Source organism: Lutra lutra, chromosome 2, assembly GCF_902655055.1.
Source record: "Lutra lutra chromosome 2, mLutLut1.2, whole genome shotgun sequence".
NCBI lineage: Eukaryota > Metazoa > Chordata > Mammalia > Carnivora > Mustelidae > Lutra > Lutra lutra.
Window position 1 is genome coordinate 197,201,613 of NC_062279.1, and position 24,737 is coordinate 197,226,349.

The window sequence follows — 24,737 nt, forward strand, 5'->3', positions numbered from 1 at the left end:
TATGAAATAAAAATATTCTCAAGCCACAAACTCACCTCAAACTGCTACCAAAGAGAGAAAAAGATAAGCATTTCCATAGTAATCAGATAGATCTGTACTTGAATCTATTCTGGCCTCATTTTTGGAGGATGATGATAAAATGAGGTAATTTATGTATATATGTAAAATAGTGCTTTACACATAATATACATAAACTGTTGCATCCTAATTATTATTTGTCAGATACTGAAGTGTAAACTTGAATTTACCTGATGGCCTTCCATGATAATCTATTCGCTCTCCCCGCCAATATTCCAAAGGTTTCAATCGTGTTCTCTTGGTCCTGCGAACATTTGGTGTGTTGGAAGGCAATACTGTAAAAAGATATCACACAAAAAGGTACACACATAAATGTTTAATTGGATGGTCTTTGTAGTGGAAAGATTGATATTACCCTCTAGAACACTAATGTTTCTAGACAAAACAGTAGAAAAAAATTTTTACAATATATTGGTGCTAATAGTTAAAGAAATTTCAATGAAAAAACAAGTTGCTAGATCGACAAAGATTAAAAAACTTGATGACACCCAGGGTGAATGATGTTAAAGAAACTCAAACACACTTTAAGTAGAAATGTAAACTGATTGAAAGCAACTTAGCCATAACTTGATTTAGAATTTAATTTATATAAAATGAATCTGCAAAAATATTCACAAAAAGAGGCAAAGCTAGAGGTGGTCTAAGACAGTAACATAGGGAAGACCCTGAGCTCACAACTTCCATGGACATACTAAACCTGCACCTAAATATAGACCAATTTCTTCTGAAGAACTGAAAACTGACTGAAGAACTTCTGCTCAACAAAGGACAGAGGGACCATGGAGAGAAAGGGGGGAGAGACAAGACACAGTAGTATCTGAAACTCCACTCCATCTGATGACCTGCAGAAGGATGTCACTGAGAGATGCACACCTGCCCTGAGGCACAAAACAAACAAACAAACAAAATACCACTGGTTTAAAGGGTAACTAGACAGTAATTGAAGAAAATCCATTTTCTAACCTTAGAGCACCTGTCAAAAAGAGGCACAGCTACTGGAACTCTCTCCAGGTCAACAGGTGCTGGCAAGCACCATTGTTTACATTCCTTCACCTTGATAATTCAGATGGGATCAAAATTCAGGTGCTCTAGCTGGCCTGGTAGGGCTACCATAGCCCGACCCAGGACCCAAGCTCCAACCATCCCCATAGGGTAGCACCCCATCTGCCTTGCCTCATCACACCAGGGTGACAACAGCCCAAGCACACTCCAGGTCTAGCTAGCCACCCAAAACCACCAAAACACAGAGTCTACATAGGGGTATTCTTACACAAGTCCACTTCTTCAAGACCAAGAATGGCAACTGTCCAATTTATTCATAGATACAAATAGAACATTAGACAAAATAAGGAGACATGTTCATGCTCATGTTCCAAATGAAAGAGTAAGATAAAACTCAACAACAACAACAACAAAAAACCCTAAACAAAACACAAGTAAACAATCCACCTGAGAGTTCAAAGTAATGATCATAAAAATGCTCACCAAACTTGAGAGGAGAATGGATGAACTTAGTGAGAACTTCAATAAAGAGATAAAAAAATATAAAAAAGAACCAGAGCTAAACAATACAAAACTGAAAGGAAAAACAGACTATAGGAACTGACAGCAAAGTAGAAGATAGAGAAGAATGGATCAGTGAGATGGGTAGTAAAAAAGCACCTACGTTGAAAAGCAAAAAGAAAAAAAAATTTTTTAATGAGGATACGTTAAGGGAACCCTGGGACAACATCAAGTGTAATAACAGTAGTACTAACAGGGGTTGAAGAAGAAGAAGAAGAAGAAGAAGAAGAAGAAGAAGAAGAAGAAGAAGAAAACAGAGACAGAAAGGCAGAAAACTTAACTGAAGAAATAATAACTGAAAACTTCCCTTAATTTGGGAAAGGAAACAGATATCCAAGTTCAGGAAGAACAGAGAGCAAGGAGGTCCCAATGAAGTCCACACCAACACACATAATAATTAAAATACCAAAAGTTAAGATAAAGCAGAAATCTTTTTAAAAAGCAGCAAGAGAAAAGCAGATAGTTATGTACAAGGGAAAACCCATAAAGATATCAACTGATTTGAGGCTCCTGGGTGGCTCAGTGGGTTAAGCCTCTGCCTGCGGCTCAGGTCATAATCTCAGGGTTCTGGGATCGAGCCCGGCACTAGGCTCTCTGCTCAGAAGGGACCCTGCTTCCCCCTCTCTCTCTCTGCCTGCCTCTCTGCCTACTTGTGATCTCTGTCAAATAAATAAATAAAATCTTTACCAAAAAAAAAAGGGTATCAACTAATTTTTCAGCAGAAACTTTGCATGCCAGAAAAGAGAAACAGGATATATTCAAGGTCCTGAAAAGAAAAACAAAACAATAAAATCAAGAATGCTCTCCCAGAGAAGGTTATCATTCAAAACTGAAGGAGAGATATGAATTTCCCAAACAAGTGAAATTAGTTCATCACCACTAAACTAGCCTTACAAGAAATATTAAAAGAATTCCTTTAAGCAGAAAAGAAAAGGCTATAACTAGAAGAAAATTAGGAAAGGAAAATTTTCACTGGTAAAAGCAAACATATGAAAAACATAGTACATCAATCATTTATAAAGCTAGTATGAAGGTTAAAAGATACAAATAGTAAAATCAATTATATCTAGAAAAATCATCTCTGGGATTCACAACATGGATGGGGGAACAAAAACATAGTGCTTTTAAAATGTGTTGGAACCTACCCAACCATCAATTTTAAATAGATTCCTATATACACAGAATGTTATATATGAACCTCATGTTAATACCATAAGGAAAAACCCTGTAATGGAAACACAAAACAAAACAAAAAAGAGAGAGAAAAGATTAAAAGCATAACATTAAAGAAAGTCATCAAATCACAAGAGCAAAAAAAAAAAAAAAAAGAAACAGAGGAAACTACAAAAGCAACTAGAAAACAATGAAAAAAATTACAGTAAGTACATACCTATTGATAACTGCTTTAAATGTAAATGGACTGAATGCTCTAATCAAAAAACACAGGGTGAGTGAATGGATAAAAAATTAGACCCATCAACTTGTTGTCTACAATAAACTCATTTCATATCTAACAATACATACAAACTGAAGTTAGGACCAAAAAAGAGTCCATGCTAATGGAAGTGAAAAAAAAAGCTAGGGTAGCAATAACTACATCAAATGAAAAAAACCTTTAAAAATAAAGACTACAAGGGCGCCTGGGTGGCTCAGTGGTTAAAGCCTCTGCCTTCGGCTCAGGTCATGATCTCAGGGTCCTGGGATCAAGTCCCGCATCGGGCTCTCTGCTCTGCAGGGAGCCTGCCTCCTCCTGTCTCTCTCTGCCTGCCTCTCTGCCTACTTGTGATCTGTCAAATAAAAATAAATAAATAAATAAATAAATAAAGACTACAAGATGGGGCGCCTGGGTGGCTCAGTGGGTTAAAGCCTCTGCCTTCGGCTCAGGTCATGATCCCAGGGTCCTGGGATCAAGCCCCGCATGGGGCTCTCTGCTCAGCGGGGAGCCTGCTTCCTCCTCTCTCTCTGCCTGCCTCTCTGCCTACTTGTGATCTGTCAAATAAATAAATAAAATCTAAAAAATAAATAAATAAATAAAGACTATAAGAGACAAAGAAGGGAATTTCATAACCATGCAGAATCAATCCAACAAGAGGATTTAACGGTTGTAAGTATATATGAACCCAACACAGGAACACTTAAATATATAAAGTAAATACTAACAGACACAAAGGGAGAAACTGACAGCAGTACAACAGCGGTAGACTTCAGGGGTACCTGGGTGGCTCACTGAGTTAAGCATCTGTCTTTGGCTCAGATCATGATCACAGAGTCCTTGGATCAAGCCCCACGTCAGGCTCCCTACTCAGTGGGGAGTCTGCTTCTCCCTTTCCCTCTGTCCCTTCCCCTACCTGTGTGTGTGCTCTTTAATAAAGAAATCTTAAAAAAAAAAAAAAAGAAAGAAAGAAAGAATTGTCTTCACAGATGACATGATACTCTATGTGGAAAATGCAAAAGATTCCACCACAAAATTGCCAGAATTAATATAGGAATTCAGGAAAGTAGTATGATATAAAATCAATGCACAGAAATCAGTTGCCTTTCTATACACTTAACAATGAGACGGAAGAAGGAGAAATTAAAAGAGTTGATCCTATTTACAATTGCACCAAAAACCATTAGACACCTAGGAATAAATCTAACCAAACAAGCAAAGGATCTGTACTCAGAAAACTATAGAACACTCATGAAAGAAATTGAGGAAGACATAAAGTAATGGAAAAACATTCCATACTCATGGATCAGAACAACAAATATTGTGAAAATGTATATGCTATCTAGAGCAATGAACAACAAATATTGTGAAAATGTCTATGCTACCTAGAGCAATCTACACATTCAATGCAATCCCTATCGATATACCATCAACTTTTATCACCGAACTGGAACAAATCATTCTCAAATTTGTATGGAACCACAAAAGACCCCAAATAGCCAATGGAATCTTGAAAAAGAAAACCAAAGCTAGCAGCATCACAATTACAGACTTCAAGCTCTATTACAAACTTCTAATCATCAAGACAGTATGGTACGGGCACAAAAAAGACATATAGATCAATAGAAAAGAAGAAAGAACTTGGAAACGGGCCCTCAACTCAACAATCAACTAATCTTCAACAAAGCAGTAAAGAATATCTGATGGAAAAAAAGACAGTCTGTTCAACAAATGGTGTTGGAAAAATTGGACAGCTACAGGCAGAAGTCTAAAACTGGACTATTCTCTTATACCATACACAAAAACAAGCTTTTCAAAATGGATGAAAGACCAACATGTGAGATAGGAATCCAATAAAATCCTAGAGGAGAACTTAGGCAGCAACCTCTTTGACCTCAGCTACATCAACTTCTTGCTAGACACATCTCCGAAGGCAAGGGAACCAAAGGTAAAAACGAACTACTGGGCCTTCATCAAAATAAAAAGCTTTTGCACAGCAAAGGAACAAGTGACAAAACCAAAAGACAACCAACAGACTGGGAGAAGATATTTGCAAATGACATATCAGATAAAGGGCTAATATCCAAAATCTATAAAGAACTTACCAAACTCAACACCTAAAGAACAAATAATCCAGTCAAGAAATGGGCAGAAGACATGAACAGACACTTCTCCAAAGAAGGCATCCATATAGCCAAAAGACACATGAAAAAATGCTCAACATCACTCAGCATCAGGGAAATACAAATCAAAACTACAATGAAATACAACCTCACACCAGTGAGAATGGCTAAAATTAGTAAGTCAGGAAATGACATGTTGACAAGGGATATGGGGAAAGGGGAACTCTCTTACACTGCTGGGAATGCAAGATGATGCAGCCTCTCTGGAAAACAGGATGGAGGCTCCTCAAAAAGTTAAAACTAAGAGCTACCTTACAATCCAGCAATTATACGACTAGGTATTTACCCAAAGGACACAAACATAGTGATCCGAAGGGCACAGGCACACCAATGTTTATAGTAGCAATGTCCATAATAGCCAAACTATGGAAAGAGCCTAGATGTTCATCAATAGAGGAATGGATAAAGAAAATGTGGTAGATATATACAATGGAGTATTACTCAGCCAGCAAAAAAACCGAAATCTTGCCTCTTGCAACAACGTAGATGGAACTAAAGGATATTATGCTAAGCAAAATAAGTTAATCAGAAAAAGACAATTATATGATTTTACTCATGTATGGAATTTAAGAAACAAAACAGGATTCATAGGAGAAAGGAGGGGAAAATAAAACAAGACAAAATCAAAGAGAGAGATAAACCATAAGAGACTCTTAATCATAGGAAACAAACTGAGGGTTGCTGGGGTAGGGGGGGATAGGGAAACAGGTGATGGGCATTAAGGACAGTAATGGAATGAGCGCTGGGTATTATATAAGACTGAGGAACCACTGACCTCTACCTTTGAAACCAGTAATACATTATATGTTAACTGAATTTAAATTAAAAAAAATTTTTAAAAGACTAATGAATCACTGAACTCTACCTCTGAAACTAATAAAACACTATATGTTAATTAATTCAATTTAAATCCAATTAAATTTTAAAAATAAAGAAAAACTTGAATATTTTTTTAAAAAGCAGCAGGAAAAAAAAAGCAGTATTAATAAACTGAAACTCTCATAATCATTACAACTTTGGTTGTAAAATACTTTGGTCGTTAAAATTTACCATAACCATCTAGCTAATTTTCTGTTGGAAGTATTTCTCCTGAATACTCAATAGCTAGTTTTTGGAGTCAAACTTACATACTAACTTTATTATGAACTAATTTTGAAACAACCCAGAAGTTACAGCCACTCAACCTCTCTTATGTCAACTGTAGTTTCCTCCATCTGCCTAATAAAATAAATAACAGATAAATAACAGAACCTACCTTATGGAGTTTTGTGAGATGTAACTTAATAAAATGGTGTAAAATGCCTGACATGTAGCAATTCATTGAACATTAGCTATTAGTGTTTTTTTTAACTTTATTTACTTACTTACTTATTTAAGTAGTCTCTACACCCAACATGGGGCTCAAACTCATAACCCCAAGAGCAAGACTCACATGTTCTTCTGACTGAGCCAGCCAGGCATCCTGCTATTACTGTTTTTTTTTAAAATGGGTAAAGCTGTATTTATAAGAACATTCATGGTAGTACTATTTATATTTAGAAAACAAAAAGCAAACTGAACACCATCTAAATGCTCCACAATAGAAAATTTATAAATCAGGGTAGTTATGTATGCATGTGTTTATGTGTATACACATAAATCCACGAATTTTATCTGAACAATGCAAAGTTCTATACACTAAGCTGACTTTGTTGGATATATAATCAAATTCCTATTCCTATGCTTTTACCTACTTTGCTTGCTAGAAGTTTCCAATTCTGAAAGTAGTTTATTAGAATCTCCCAGCCTAACTATACTGTTTAAGTAAAAATTGGTTTTTTTTTAAAAACTTTTTTCTTTATATATTTTATTTGATAAGTTGTTTGGTGCATAAGCATGTATGATTTTTCTACCTTCTTCATTAATTTTTTATCATTACACGTCCTTCTTTATTCTGTTGTACTATTTAACCAAATCTGAGAGTCCCTACCTTATTAGAGGAATTCAATCCATTATTTAGTGTAACAAGTACCATGTTTCTTTTTATTCCTTCCATCTTACTTTATATTTAACTAGTTATTTTGCATTAATGCTTCTTTCTCATTTTTATCAATTTGAGCAAATGACCATATCTTTTTTCTCCCCTCCCTTAGTCATTTTAAAGTTTTACTGTGCTTTTTTCCCTCTAATATTGGTCACCTTCCCATTCTTGGCACTCAAAAATCAAATTCTCATTTCTTCATGATTATGTTAAAAACTATAACCCTTACCAACATATGCTATCTTCTCCTTTTCTCATTCAGTAAAATAAAACATTTAGGCTACTTTTACTACTGCTCTTCTGCCCCTATTCTCTTCCTTACCACATTAAGTTTTAATTAAAGATAGTACGGATTTCAAAGTATTATTATAAAAGTCATTATTTAACACTAATAAATCCCCATTCACATTAACATTAGGTATCAGCAATGAATGATTCACATCCTTGTGTAATAATTCCCTCCCCTAAGATGTATATGGGAACTGTGACTTTCTCCTCATCTGCAGAATATGGCAATAGTGACAGGGAATCACTCTGATTACGTTACGATTATATATGTGACAACATATGATATCATACATATAAGACACCATCGAGCAGAAGCAGAAATTCTGCCTTGCTGACTCTGAAGAACCAAGGTGCCGTACTAGGAAGGGGCCTATGGAGAGGGTCGTGCGGCAAGAACTGCAGGTAGCCTTTAGAAGCTGAAAGTAATGGCCCATGGCTGACAGCCCGCAAAAAAAACAGGTACCTCAGCCCCAGTTTCAAGGAACTGAAATCTAACAACCACATGAGCTTGGAATAGGACCTCAAACCTCAGATGAGATCACAACCCAGGCTGACACTTTTGACTGCAGCCTGACTCCTAAACAGAGGACCCAGCTAATCTGCGTCTGGGCTTCTGACCAAAAGAAAATATGGATAATAAATAAATGTGTGTTGTCTAAGCCACTAAATTGTGGTAATTTAGTACATAGCAACAGAAAACAAACACACATTATTTAAATTTAAGCACATATATTACAAGAATTATTCCTCACCACTGTTCCTTTCTTTGGAGTCAGTTTTGATTTATATACTTAGTTAAAATACACGAGTATTTTATCAGAGGATTTAGAGTCAACTCAATCTTTGCATTATCTGCAAAGTAAATTCACTTACCAGAAAGGAAAATATCTTGGCTAGGTGTAAGATTACTAGATTGTAATATATTTCTTAAAATAGGCTATAGATGTTATTTTATTCTTCCAATGTTATACAGATCAACAGTACTCATCATTTTTTCTCCCTTGTATATATATTTTTCTGTCTAGAAGCTTCCTATAGTCTTGAAATTTAGAAATTTTATTCACTGATGTCTAGAAGTGTATGTATTTCAGTAATTTTGACTGGCATTTGGCAAACTCGTTCAAATTGCAGATTTAAGCCATCTTTAATTCAGGTAAGTTTTCTTTAACATACTTTTTTAACTCTTTTCCTTCCTCCACCTGTTTCTCTTTTCTGGAAATCCTATTGTTTGCAAGTTTTCTCAGCTGTCTCCATATTATTTCCACCTTTTTTCCTCATGCTTTCTATCTTTTCATATTTTGTCTCTGATAAATTTCTTCCATGTCAACACCAGTTACTAATTCAGCTCTCAGCAATAGTGACTACCCTTTAGTTTCATTTCATCTACTGACTTTTTTTTTTTTAAGATTTTATTTATTTAACAGACAGAGATCACAAGTAGGCAGACAGGCAGGCAGAGAGAGAGGGAAGCAGGCTCCCCGCTGAGTAGAGAGCCCGATGCGAGGCTCGATCCCAGGACCCTGGGACCATGACCTGAGCCGAAAGCAGAGGCTTTAACCCACTGAGCCACCCAGGCGCCCCCATCTTCTGACTTTTTAAATTTTAAAAAAATTGAGTTTTTCAGTCCCAGAAAGTTTTCTATGCTATAATGTAATCTCTGAAAATCCTCATATTTCTTTTATTGTTGAAACTGTTATGCATCTACTAACAAAAATTCTAGCTCACCAGCAGTTGTCTACTTTCTTAGGCACAATACTTGATTTTCCTCTCTCTAGTTGCTAAAGCCCTTGCTCAGAAACATTTTTATCTCTGTTTACATACTCCTGACTAGTTATTCCAATTTTCAAGAAAGTATTAAACACTAAGAGGTAGAACGGTCTTCACATGGGCCCACAAAATATTGACAAAATGTGAGTTTTTGGTTGAAGCAATTTGAGGAAGCTTCAATTCTAGTGGTTTCCTTAGGTACAAGTGCAAGAGGTCTCATGAATCCTGACTGGCAAATATATCATTGGGAACTGAAGAATTTTTTTTTTTAAAGATTTTCTTTATTTATTTGACAAAGAGATCACAAGTAGGCAGAGAGGCAGTCAGAGAGAGGGGAGGAAGCAGGCCCCCCGCTGAGCAGAGAGCCCGCCGCGAGGCTCGATCCCAGGACTCCAGGATCATGACCCGAGCTGAAGGCAGAGGCCTCAACCCACTGAGCCACCCAGGCGCCCGGAACTGAAGAATTTTAATCCTCCATGGCCTCTCCATGGGTTCCCCAGCTCCCACCTTTGCTTACCTATGCCAGCTACTGCTTTGTTTGCAAATGAGCTGGATAAAAATGGGAGTTGTCAAATGTCATCTATCTAGCAGTTATTATTTACAGAATCCTCCACCCTAACTCCTTAGCCTAGGCAAAATCATGTTCCTTAATATGGGGCAAAGAGTGAGAGGGACACAAGATTTAAGAAAGATCATCATTGGCCTATAATGACTTATTGTGAAATTCATAAAAACTAAACAAATAGTTTCAATTTATCTGCCAGTTAATCCAAATACTTCCTCTCTGTGTGAGAAGAATTAAGAAACCACACCATTTAGTAACAGAGGTTTTATAATATGAAGATATTAAAAGACAAAAATAATCTTACCTAACTTGTGATGTATTTTATCCTCTGGTATCACTGTAGATATTTTTACTCTTGAGTCACCTGCAAAATGCAAATGATAATCTCATGAGCAAAGGCTGCTAATTCCATGTTGAATTAAACTGTGTTAGTTGTCAATTGCAATATAAGTATTTTAATTAAATTTAACTTGACAATCATGGTATTACTTCTTTTACTTTTACTGCTGAGGGATAAAGACTAATGAAAAACAGTGTAACATTTCTTTAGATTTTGCTACAATGTATATGTCTAAGGAGCCTAACAATTAAACATAACAAAAAAGAAGTAAGTTTTCTAGACTTGAGGTAAAATAAGCAACTTAGTACATTAAAATGTAGGGTGTAATAAAAAACGATCAAATGCTAATAATGTAATATATGTTCTTTCATGCTCTAAAATAGTACAAGTATACTAAATTTAGCAGTGTGCCAATTAGGCCAGAATTTCAACTTTAGTATTGAAATACATAGCTGCCATTAATTCTTTCTCTTCCTACGCACAAATGTCATTCCTTATCAAGAAACAAAGTCTAATTCCCTTTTCTCTGAATTCCCTAATTCCCTGAATCTTTGCTGATCTTAATGACCTGCTTGACCAACAGAACACAGCAGAAATGGCATTCTGGGACCTTAAAGGGTAAATCCTAAGAAGATATTCAAGTTCCACCTGGGTCTCTTAGAACTTTACTTTGGAGAAAGACACCTTATGTAAAGTCTGACCACCCCAATACTGCCATGCTGTGAGGAAACCCAAGCTAAGCACATGGAAAGAACATGCGGAGAAAAAAGATACATGTGACCAGCCCTCAACTGTTCCAGCCACACCAGTTAAGTGCTAAGTTATCTTTTTTGTTGTTGTTGTTAAAGACTTTTTTTATTTTTTGAAGATTTTGTTTATTTATTTGACAGACGGAGATCACAAGCAGGCAGAGAGAGAGGAGGAAGCAGGCTCCCCACTGAGCAGAGAGCCCGATGCAGGGCTCAATCCCAGGACCCGGAGATCATGACCTGAGACGAAGGCAGAGGCCTCAACCCACTGAGCCACCCAGGAGCCCCTAAGTGCTAAATATCTAAGTGAAAAAAGTCACCCTGGACTTCCAACCCAGTTGAGCTTTCAAAGGACTCAGGCCCAGCAGCTTGCATTTTAAGTATGAATGCATGAGAAAGCCCAAGTAAGAACTGCCCAACTAAGCCAAGTCAACCCAAGAACACTGCGAGATAAAAATCAATTGTTGTACTGAACCACTAAGTTGTGTGTGTTTGTTATGGAGCAACACGGAACCAGGACACTTAATGTCTATGAATGACCTAAAACTTCTGATACAATTTTATATGTAATATACATTTCCTGAAAAATAAGTCTAAGCTTTCATTATATTCTCAAATGAGTCCACAATGCAAAAAGACTGTTTAAAATGACTGAACTGGGGCACCTGGGTGGCGGCAATCATTTAAGCATCTGACTCTTGATTTCCGCTCAGGTCATGATCTCTGGGTTATGAAATCGAGCGCCAAGTTGGGTACCATGCTGAGCATGGAACCAGCTTTAGATGTTCCCTCTCCCTCTCCCTTTGCCCTTCCCCATCCCACTCACACATGCATGCACACTCACTCTAAAAAAAAAAAAAAAAAAAAAAAAAAAATGTTAAAATTAAATGACTGAATTAGTTACCTTATAAACTTGCAGGCTAAGAAGAAACTTTAGTGATCATAAAATCTAATTTCCCTGTCCAGACCTGGCAAATCTATAGAGATCTATAGAAAATAAAAGTAGATTAGTGGATGCCACAGGCTTAAAAGGTATGGAGAGGTGAGGGAATGAAAGGTGCCTGCTAAAGATAGAGAATACGGGGTTTCTTCTGGGGATGATAAAAATGTTCTAAAATTTACTGTGGTGATGGTTACATACCATTGAATTATAGCCCATAAATGGGTAAATTTTATGGTATGTTGACTATCTCAATATACATCTTAATAAAGCTGTTACCAAAAAAATTCTAATTTTCAGCAATCCCCACTGGAAAAAGTAGAAGCTAGTCACTGAAAATTCTTAAATAGCAGTGAGCTGAGGGAAGCAGGTGATGGGACCAAAGAAGGAATGAAGCAAATAAGTAAATATACTGAGGACAGTCCACTGACAGAGCCTAGAAGTAACGATATCCCAGTAACAGTGAGCCCACCAAGTACCCAGATCTGAGTTTCTAAATGCCATTCTCCACTAAAAAGAACCAGGTTCCCAAGGAGAAATAAGTGATTCCAGAGCTGAGACAAGGGAAGTAGGTCAGAACATCTTAAGCCCCCCCCCCGCCAAAAAAAAAAGAGTATTTGAAAAATGACAGAAACGTAATCAAAGGACAAAAGGACCAGTTTGAAAGGATGCCTACCAATGAAATCTGACACAATTTGAGTATCAGAATAAATGAAAGAGATTACAACCATCAAATAAAATAGGAATCCAATAGCAGCCCATAATTATATAGATAAACAAATCACGAGAAGCGGTAAGAAAAACTATTTCTTACAGAATGCCACTAATTAAAAAAGACAGGAATTAGGAAAATAGAACAGCACAATTTGGTATCATCATTAGTGGCTGATGATTTGAGTGGGGGTCTTCAATAGATGATAAGATTGGTGTGAAGGTTTGAAAAGAAACATGTTAGATAATAGCATCAGAATATCACACTGCCAAATACTTACAATTATAAAAGAGAACAACCATATCTTTAGAGTAGAGATAATAACTTGAGAAGGTGATCAAGATTAACATCACCAACAGGAGATGGGCAAACACTGTGTCTCCTAATGTGATGCACAAAGAACACAGCATCATTTCTGTACTACTTCTGTCACCTGTGCATGGCTGGCATCTGATCATGAGGAAACAGCAAAAAGACTCAGGTAGAACGTCATTCTAAAGAATAAAAAGTTGCACTCTCTCAAAAAATGTAAAGCTCAGGAAAGTTAGAAAATGCCTGTTGAACTGTTCCTTGCTGAAGGAAACTTACTGGACATGAGAGCTAAATGCAGTCTACGATCCTGAATTGGATCCTGAACCAGAACACTAATGGAACTGCTGGTGAAATCTGCAGCAATCAATGAAGGAACACTAGTGTAATATTAATGTTGATTTCCTGACGCGGATGGTTAAAATGTGATTATGTTCTTGTCTTACATCGTATCTGCATACATTTACACACAATACTATGTCTGCAACCTGGGTGGCTCAGTTGGTTGGACGACTGCCTTCAGCTCAGGTCATGATCCCGGAGTCCCAGGATCGAGTCCCACATCGGGCTCCCAGCTCCATGGGGAGTCTGCTTCTCCCTCTGACCTTTTCCTTGCTCATGCTCTCTCTCACTGTCTCTCTCTCAAATAAATAAATAAAATCTTTAAAACAAACAAACAAACAAAAAAAAGTCTTTTCAAATAGTACAGAAAAGGCTAATAATAATGCCAAAGCAATCTTGAGAAAGAACAAAACTGGAGGTATCACAATACCAGACCAAGATATACTACAAAGCTGTAGTATATCAAAATAGTATGATACTAGCACAAAAAGAGACACATAGATCAATAGAATAAAAGAGAGAACCCAGCTATAAATTCATGCTTATATAATCTCTATGACAAAGGAGGCAAGAATATACAACAGAGAAAAGACAGCATATTCAACCAATGATGCTGGGGAAAATGGAGAGCTACATGCAAAAGAAAAATGTAACAGGACCACACTTTCTTACAGTTTACACACAAAAAAAAAACTCAAAATGGATTACCTAACTGAAAGTAAGACCTCAAACCATAAAACTCCTAGGAGAAAACAGAGGCAGTAATCTCACTGACATTGGCTATAGCAACATTTTTCTAGATAGGTCTCCTCAGGCAAGGGAAACAAAAGCAAAAATAAACTATTAGGACTACATCAAAATAAAAAACTTTTGCATAGCAAAGGAAACCTACAACAAAATGAAAAGGCAACCTACTGAATGGGAGAAGATTATTTTTAAATATATATATATATATATATATATATATTTTAAGATTTTACTTATTTATTTGACAGAGAGAGAGAACTCAAGTAGGCAGAGAGGCAGGCAGAGAGAGGGGGGAAGCAGGTTCCCTGCTGAGCAGAGATTCCCAATGCAGGGCTCAATCCCAGGACCCTGAGATCATGACCTGAGCCGAAGGCAGAGGCTTAACCCACTGAGTCACCCAGGCACCCACAAATGATATATTCAATAATGGATTAATATTCAAAACACGTAAAAAACTCAACGCAACACCAAAAAATCAAATAATCTGATTTAAAAATGAGCAGAGGACCCGAACAGACATTTTTTCCAGAGATGACATCCAGATGGCTGAAGCTCAACATCACTCATCATCAGGGAAATGCAAATCAAAACCACAATGATCTACCACCTTGTATCTAGCAGAATGGCTAGAATCAAAAAGGTAAGAAACATGCTGGCGAGGATGTGAAGAAAAATGAAACTTCATGCATGTTGGTAGAAATGTAAACTGGTGCAGCCACTGTGGAAAACAGCATGGAAGTTACTCAAAAAATTAAAAATAGAATTATAGTATGATCCAGTAATTCCACTACTCAATGTTTACCCAAAGAAAACAAAAACACTAATTTAAAAAGGTATGTTGCACCCGTATGTTTACCGCAGCATAATCTGTAATAGTCAAGATATAGAAACAACCCAAGTGTCCATCCATAGATGAATGGATAAAGATGATGTGGTATGTATACAAACCACACACACACACGTATACAAACCACACACACACACGTATACAAACCACACACACATAGTGGAATAGTACTCAGGCATAAAAGCTGACATCTTGCCATCTGCAACTACACGGGTAGAGAATATAATGCTAAGTGAAACAAGTCAGTCACAGAAAGACAAATACCGTATGATCTCACTCATATGTGATTTTTTTTTAAAGACTGTATTTATTAATTTAAGAGAAAGAGGGAGACCACGAGAGAGAGAAAGAGCACGAGCAGGGGGGAGAGGCAGAGGGAGATGGAGAAGCAGACTCCCCACTGAGCAGGGAGCCCGCGGTGGGACTCGATCCCAGGACCGTGGGATCATGACCTGAGCTAAAGGCAGACACTTAACCGACTGAGCCACCCAGACACCCCATTCACATGTGGAATTTAAGAAACAAAACAAATGAACTAAGAAAACAATAAACAAACAAAAAAACAGACTCTTAAATACAGAGCACATACTGGCAGTTGCCAGAGGAAAGGTGGGTGAGGGATGATTGACATAGATAAAGGAGTTTAAGACTATACTTATAATGAGCACTAAATAAAGTATAAAAATGCTAAATCATCATACTTTATACCTAAAACTAATGTAACACTGTATGTTAATCATACTTCAATAAAAAAACACATTTTTTAAGGGGCATGTAGGTGGCTCAGTCAGTTGAGTTGTCTGTCTTTTGATCTCAGCTCAGGTCTTGACCTTGGGGTGTTGAGTTCAGGCCCCAAGTTGGGCTCCATGTTGGGTATGGAGCCTACATAAAAAAAAAAAATTTTTTTAAAGACTAATGACAAGAAATATGTATGAACAGGGGTGCCTGGGTGGCTCAGTGGGTTAAGCCTCTGCCTTCGGCTCAGGTCATGATCTCAGGGTCCTGGGATCAAGCCCCGCATCGGGCTCTCTGCTCAGCGGGGAGCCTGCTTCCCCCTCTCTCTCTGCCTGCCTCTCTGCCTACTTGTGATCTCTCTCTGTCAAATAAATAAATAAAATCTTAAAAAAAAAAAAAAAGAAATGTGTATGAACATATATGTAGCGGAGGCAGGGAGGGAGATGGAACAAATGTTGTAAAATACTGACAACTGTGGAATCTGGGTGAAGCAGATATGGGAATTCAGAATGTTTAGAATTAGTAATTCCTAAAAGTTAATATTTTAATAAATTTAGTAATTTCCAAAAAATTATTTTTAAAAAACAGCAATGAAGAGATAACTCCTGCATTTCAAACATTAAAGAATCCTAGTAAGCATGGAGATAGAAGAAAACAGGTTCCCTACAAAGAAAACAAGAAATAGGTCTGCCTTTAAATTTCTACTCCTAAGCATTAGCTATTGCGAGACAAAAGGTCAATAGCCAGCTAGTTTAAAGGAAAAAGGATTATGACTCAAAGATTATTTTTACTATTCAACTAGTTGTACAAAAAAAAAAATCCTGAGTTCTTGCTGTTATATGTGAGAATGTCTACCAACTCACAGGGAAGTAACAAGGTTATCTAACAGTAAGTATAAATGTGTTAAACATTTATTAAAGGAAAAAATACTGACAGAAAGTTAAAAATAAAAATTCAATCATGTACTTTTCTAAACCACTTTGTTTTAGGTCTGTAAGAAAGGTTAAGTAAAAAGATAAATAAAAATGTAAAAAAGAACAATGAGCCAAAAGAAACTAAGGGTCATAATATTAATATTAGACAAAATAGACTACAAGGTAAAAGCACTGTAACAAGATCAAGAAGATAAATTTGGGGGCACCTGGGTGGCTCAGCGGGTTAAGCCTCTGCCTTCGGCTTGGGTTATGATCTCGGGTTGTGATCCTGGGGTCCTGGGATCAAGCCCCAAATCCAGCTCTCTGCTCAGCAGGGAGCTTGCTTCCCTCTCTCTCTGCCTGCCTCCTTCCTACTTGTGATCCCTCTCTTTCTCTGTCAAATAAATTAATAAAATCTTTAAAAAAAAAAAAAAAGAAGAAGATAAATTTGACCAAAGCAGGTACATTCCATATAAAGGCTTACATGCTTAGTAACAGCACTGAAGTGTACAGAGCAAACACTGCAGAAAATTTAAGGAGGAAAAAGCAGACTATTGTAGTGGAAACACTTTACTTCAACTCTGGCAGTCTTCAGCAGGTTTCACAAATCACAAGCAAGGACAAGCAAGGATCTAAAGGACCAAATTAATATCTAATGTAATATGTTCAATTCTAATATCCTTTTCTTTTCCCCCAAATCTGCTCCTTCTCTAACAGTTTTCAAATCAAGTAATGACAACCTAATTCTTTCAGGTGCTCAAGCCTAAAGCCTTAAAGTTATCCCTGATATCTCTTTCTTACATCCACATCCCATCCATCAGGAAATGTTGTTGATTTTATCTTCTAAACTATTCAAAATCCTACTACTGTTGTCCACCTTCCACTGCTACCATTCTAGTCTAAGCAAACTCTTCAGGGGGATTATTAATGTCTCACCAACCAGTCTCCCTGCCTCCAACTTTAATACCAGCCCCCTCAAACTCACCAGCCCTCCCCTAACACAGCAGCCAGTCATTCTGTTTATAGGTTCATCATGTCTCTCCTCTGCTCAAAATCCTCCAATGTCTTATCAACTCTCTCAGGAAAAGCTTTTGCAAAAATCCTTAAAATAGCCTTTAACATCCTATGTGATCTTTCATTCTTGTTATCTCTGTGACATCATCTCCTAATATCCCTCTCTTCCTTTGCTCTACCCAGTCTCCTGAGTGTTTCCTGCCATCAGACTCATTAGCATATCAGAACTGTCCCTGTTCTACCCTCGACTTGAGGTATTTCCTCATACAGCTAAATGATTCACTTCCCCGTCTTTTCCTCAGACGATCACGTCCTCAGTAATGCCTTTTCTGCCCATCTACCTAAGCCTGTAACCACCATTTCCCACCACAAAATCCCTGCTTTATTATTCTACTCTCAATCCAGCAAATCTTAAATTTTGCTATCATTTTTTATTGTCTTCTACGCTGGTCCCCCAGAAAGTAGGCTCCAGGGGGACAGAAGTTTTTGTCACTTTTGTTCACTACCACATCTGCAGCCTCCAGAAGGATACATAGTAAATATTCCATAATATTCTATAAATATTAAAGAGTTCTGGGGCACCTGGGTGTAAGCATTTGCCTTCGGCTCAGGTCATGATCTCAGGTTCTGGGATCCAGTCCTGTGTCAGGCTCCCTACTCAACAGGGAATCTGTTTCTCCCTCTTCCTCTCAAATGCCCACTCACTTTCTCTCAAGTAAATAAAAATCTTTAAAAATTAAAAAAATTTAAGTTCCATAAATATTCAAAATATATTCAAAAATATATATATGCACTTATATCAAGAAAATAAGTGGATATATATTTCTATATCCATACATGTACACAAAATAATAGTATTCTTTTTCAAGCACCCATAGGAGAACCCATGAATTTTTTATGTTCTAAGCATACTACAGATTATAAAGAAAACCTTAATAAATTCAAAAAATAAGTAATACAAGCCAAAATTCCCTAGAACAATGAAATGAAATTAGAAATTGTTAACAAAGAACAAAACACTTCAGAATAACAGCCAACATAATAATGTTTTAACATAAATCAGATATTAAACTAAACAAGAAAGCTAAGGGATTAGAAATGACATTCCAATTTTACAGATAAGTATGCTAAAGGTAAGAGCAATGAAATTTTTTACTCAAAATAACATAGTAAATAAGTGGAAGAGTTCGACTCTACCAAGGGACTCTGGGGGCCAAGCTGTTAATTAATATATCCTTAAAAAAAACTCCTGGGTCAAAGAAAAATCACTGTAATTTAGGGTACACTACAGTAAGAATACAACATTTAGGGTGATCTGGGTGGCTCAGTTGGTTTAGTATCTAACTCTTGATTTCAGCTTAGGCCATGAACTCAGGGTCGTGGGACCGAGTCCTATGTCAGGCTCTGCACTCAACAGGGAGTCTGCTGAAGATTCTCTCTCCCTATGCCCCTCCTCCTGACCTTCCCCCACTTGTGCTCTTTCTTTCTCTCTTTCTAAAATAAAAGAATAAATCTTTTAAAAAGAAAAAAGAACACAATATTTAAAAAGCTGTAAAATTGGGGCACCTGGGTGGTTCAGTTGGTTGAGAGTCTCGATTTTGATTCAGGTCCTGATCTCAGGGTCATGAGATCAAGCCCCAGGTGGGGCTTCACACTCAGCACATAATCTGGTTCAGATTCTCTCTCTGCCTCTTGCTCTGCCCCAACCCTGCTCACACTACAAATAAATAAACAAATAAATAAAATCTTTTTAAAGATTTTAAAAATAGGGCGCCTGGGTGGCTCAGTGGGTTAAGCCGCTGCCTTCGGCTCAGGTCATGATCTCAGGGTCCTGGGATCGAGTCCCACATCGGGCTCTCTGCTCAGCAGGGAGCCTGCTTCCCTCTCTCTCTCTCTGCCTGCCTCTCTGTCTACTTGTGATCTCTCTCTCTGGCAAATAAATAAATAAAATCTTTAAAAAAAAAATAAATAAATAAATAAATAAAAGGGGGCACATGGCTGGCTTGGTTGACAGAGCCTGCAACTCTTGTTATCAGCATTGGGTTCAAGCCCCAACTAAGCGTAGAGATCCCTTAAAAACAGAATCTTTAAGAAAAACAAATTCCACATTCCTAGCATTTCAAGAGATGCAAATCAAAAGGAAAAAGAGGGGTGCTGGATGGCTCAGTCAGCTGAGTGTCCAACTCTTGATTTTGGCTCAGATCATGATCTCAGGGTTGTGAGATGAGCTCTGAGCTCAGCAAGGAGTCTGCTTAAGATTCCCTCCCTTTCCCTCTCGCCACCCCACCCCACCATGGCCAGCCCTGCTCTTGGGCGCACCTGTGTGTGCTCTTTCTCTCAAAAAAAAAAAAAAAGAGAGAGAGAGATTGATTCCAATTTTAAAAAATAAAAAAATAAAAGGAAAATGAGTTAGTGAATTAGGAAACAAAAAATAGTATAACAGATTAAATTCCAAGCACATTCTTTAGCAGCATAAAAACTGCAAAATTATTAAGAGGCATTTCAAAAACTGCACTATGTAAAGTTTCAAATATATTTAAAATAGAAAAAACAATATAATGAAACTGATATACCCATCATACAGCTACAGTATACATGGCTAATCTTTCTTCATTTATACCCTTAACAGCTTAACATACTTTTTTTTTTAAGATTTATTTATTTGAGAGAGAGAAAGAGAGAGAAATTGCAAGGTAGGCAAAAAGAGAGGGAGAGAACGTCACAAGTAGACTCTACACTGAGCATGAGCCCAATGCTGGGCCCTATCTTACAACACTACGATCATGATCTGAGCTGAAATCAAGAATCGGGCACCCAACCAATTGTGACACCCAGACACCTCTTAACATTTTTCAATACTCAAGTAGATATTTTAAGTGTTAATTACTTCTTTACGTTCTACCTCAAAGAAAGGACTATCACTCTGTCATTCTTTCTCTCTTCCTCCCTCTATCACACAGATGTAAGATCTTACAAATCTCTAAATATACTAAGGCTCTTAAGAGTAAGTACTCAATACACACTTGCCACTGGCAACAATTTATATAAAACATAGCACACCCTACTCTGCATGCATAATGCCATAAATATCAAGACAACAAACAATAAATAATAACCTACTTGAAGTTTCCTGAACTTCCTTGTCATCCACATCAGAATTATTCTTTCCAGGTGTTAAATAATTCTTGAGCCTGAAAGGTCCACTTTAAGATAAAAAAGTAAACCATCAAATTTGTGCTTTTATAATACATATATCTAATTTTCTACCCTAATGGTCATTTTTCTCCCCAAAACTGCCAAAGGTTTCCTTCTTATAAAACTAAGAGTGATGTTACAGATCACCAAAAGTATATTTACATGCCAAATAAAACAAAGAATCTAAAATTTAATCCTATACCTGTCAAACAGGACAAATACTGAATTTTATAACCTTTTAAACTTCATGAATTAATTCTAAATTTTAATTTCAACTCAAGTAACATCCCTTGATAAATCAAATTATAAAAAATTTTAGAAATAAATCAGCTTTTTTTAATTAAAAAATATAGTCAGAAACAAGTGGAATTTAAAATATAGTCCAGAAATTGCTCAGAGATAATTCAGCTTATCCCAGTTCTAGATTCCTCTCCTTCCACTATGAACCCAGGATAGGCCTAGTAGTTATAACCCACCAAATACTAAAGAAATCTTAGTCATCACTTAAAAGTCCTGAGAATCTGTTAAAATTTACCATTCCTTCATTTTAAAAAGGGGTATATGATCTCAGATATTGTAAGAGTAGATTAACTTGGTTTGTTCACTGAGTGTACCTGTTTTAAACACATACCCACAAATTTTTAAATACTCCTCTTTTCAAGAGAGAGAGCCTAATCCCCCATTCCTTAAATGTGGTCTGGACTTAATGACTTGTTTCCAATAAACAGAATGGAGTAGAAGTGACAGTATGCAACTTAAGAGAGGCAATTTTAACCTCCATCATAGTCACATTTTCTCTTGGATTACTTGCTTTGTAAAAAGCCAGCTGTCATGTTGAACAGCCTTATGGAGAGGGCCACATAACAAAGACACATAAAGCTAACAGCCATGGGAGCAAAACACCTTATATGTAGATCCTCCAGTCACAGTCAAGCCATCAAAGGACTACAGACCAGGTAGATATCCTGAACACTACACCTCATTAGAACCCCTGAGTAAGAACTAGCCAGCTAACCCAGACTTCTTGGCCACAGAAACTATGAAACCACAGATGTTTCCAAGTCACTGTTAAAGTTTGGGGTAATTTGTTACACAGCAATGAGTGACTAATATAATGTAAACCCGATTATCCTTAGAACACATGCATACCTTCCTTCCAAAACTGAAATCTTGGGCTCTCTAGAATCCAAGTTAGATTCTGCTGGTGTCTTGTGTGTAAATCCCTTGATCTGAGACTCCAGATGAACATTTCGTTCACTCATATTATCTTGATCCTTTGTACTTCTTGTACCTCTGTGAAAATGTAAAGTGTAAAATTGTTTTCATTTCTCCATAAAATATTCTTTCAGGAATAATACACAATGAGTAGACAATATAATACTGGCTGTAACAAATATTAGATAACCCTGTTTAGGTCCTAGGACATACAACTAGCCTAGGAAAAAAATTTGATTCTAGGACCTACTAAGAAAAATTTTGAGGGGCACCTGGGTGGCTCAGTGGGTTAAAGCCTCTGCCTTCGGCTCAGGTCATGATCCCGGGGTCCTGGGATCGAGCCCCACATCGGGCTCTCTGCTCCGCGGGGAGCCTGCTTCCCCCCACCCCTCTCTGGTTGCCTCTCTGCCTACTTGTGATCTCTGCCTCTCAAATAAATAAATAAATAAATGAATCTTTAAAAAAAAAAAAAAGAAAAGAAAGAAAAATTTTGAAATGGTACAGACCTGGCCTAAGATAGAGGTGATGACAAGAGGACAAAGGAGACATCACCTACAGGCAGCATATGATGTATATTACACATTTAATCAATCATTTTTTTTTTAAATCCACAAGAAACTGAAATTGCTTTCTTTGACAACCCTAGTCAGCCTACTGAGGTCCAGTAGGGTGCTCAGAGGGAATCAGGCTCATCTCTTTAACAACTAATCAGTTTATCTCCAATACATGCAAATAGGATATACTATTCCCAGACGGTATAATTTTTTTTCTTCTCTCACATTCCTCTTCTAAGTCCTATATTTTGTTTCTTGACTCAGTCTATCAACCTACTCTTATCATATGTGAGAAAATAATTTGCATGCAACCTGACTAAAGAACATGCAGACTTTGGTGCTATAATCACAATCTGAAGAAATAAAAGGGATTATAAGAGAACACTATGAACAATTATGTCAACAAATTAGATAACCTAGATGAAATGGATAAATTCCTAAAGACACACAAATTACCAAAACTGATTTCAAGAAGGAATAATCTCAAAAGACCTGTAACAAGAGAATAAATCAGTAATCAAAACACTACCCAGAAAGAAAAGCCCAGGCCCAAATTGTTTCCCTGCTAAATTCTACCTAGCATTCCCAGAATACAAATTCTTCACAGACTCTTTCAAAAAACAGAGGAGAACTTCTCAACTCACTTTATAAAGCCAGGAATATCCTGATACCAAAACTGGACAAAGACATCACAAGAAAACTACACACCAAAAAACTCAACAACATATTAGCAAAAGAAATCTAACAATGTATAAATAGAATCATACATACATTATGACCAAATGGGATTTATACCAGAGATGCAGTTTGGTCTACCATCCAAAAACCAATTAAATAATACATTAGATCAATAACAAACAAACAAAAGAGCATTTAACAAAATCCAACACCTTTTAATGATAAAAATGCTCAACAAAGTAGGATTAGAAGGGAACTGCCTCAGCCTGATAAGGGTATATATGAAAAACCTACACAGCAATATACTAAATGGCGAAAGACTAGATGTTTTCATCCTAAAAATTAGGAACCAGACAAGGAAGTCTGCTGTTGCCACTTCTATTAAACACTGTACTAAGTTTAGCAAGAGCAATTTTAGCAAGGGCAATTAGGCAACAGAAGACAAATAAAAAACAGAATGGGAAGGAAGGGTAAAACTATATCTATTCACAAATGACATGATTTTTATACTCTGAAAATCCTATGAAATATGCTAAAAAGCTATCAAAACTAATAAATGACTTCAGCAAGGTCGCAGAATACAAGATCAAATACAAAAACCAATTGTATTTCTATGCACTTGCAATGAACACCCAAAAATAAAATTTTTTAAAAATCAATTCTAGTCACAATAGCATCAAAACAAATAAAATGCTTAAGAATGAATTTAACAAAAGAAGTGTGAAACTCACACTCTGAAAACATTGTTGGAATGAGTTAAAGATCTCAATAGATGGAACAATATCCCATGTTCATGGATCAATAGATTTATTGTTAAAACACTAATATCCCCCAAACTGATACACAGATTCAATGCAATCCCTATCAGAATCTCAACTGATGTCATTGTAGGAATTGACATGCTGATTCTAAAATTTATATGGAATTGCAAGGAACCCAGAATAGTCAAAATGATTCTGAAAAGGAAGAATAAAAAGGACTCGGACCTCTTGATCTCAAACCCTGTAACAATGATAATCATGACGATACAGTAATGGATCAAGAACTGATATACAGATCAAGAGAAAAAAAGTTGAGACTCTAGAAGAAAACTCATGTATGTATGATGAACTGATTTCCAATAATGGTATCAAGATTGTTCAATGGGGGAAAAATAGGCTTTTTAATAAATATTCATGGGACAATCAGATAGTAATTTGGTAAGGCTAAACCCTAACTTCACAGAATATACAAAAATTAACTCAAAATGGATGAAAGACCTAAATGTAAAAGAGTTAAAACTATAAAACTCTTAGAAGAAAAGATAGGGACAAAACTTCATGAACTTGGATTCTTAGATATGACATCAAAAGTATAAGCAATAAAAAGATAAAATAAACAGAACTGCACTCTATCAAAATTTAAAGTTTTTGTGCTTCAAAGGACACCATTAAGAAGCTTCTAAAAAGCCAACCCACAGAATAGAAGAAAATACCCCTTAATTGACAGGAACTTGTAACAAAATATATAAAGACCTCTAACAACACAATTAAGAAAAAAAAAAACAACTA

General features: G+C 36.7%; 1 protein-coding gene across 1 annotated transcript in view; it reads right to left on the minus strand.

Moving 5' to 3' along the window:
• The window catches only part of CENPC (centromere protein C), a 101,872-nt gene that overhangs the window by 14,113 nt on the left and 63,022 nt on the right, over positions 1-24,737 (minus strand). The window contains exons 11-14 of the mRNA XM_047719429.1: positions 21,890-22,033; positions 20,666-20,748; positions 10,201-10,260; positions 249-353 (exon numbers count right to left, since the gene is read on the minus strand). Of these exons, the coding sequence (XP_047575385.1) occupies positions 249-353; positions 10,201-10,260; positions 20,666-20,748; positions 21,890-22,033 (392 nt within the window). The remainder of the gene's footprint in view (positions 1-248; positions 354-10,200; positions 10,261-20,665; positions 20,749-21,889; positions 22,034-24,737) is intronic.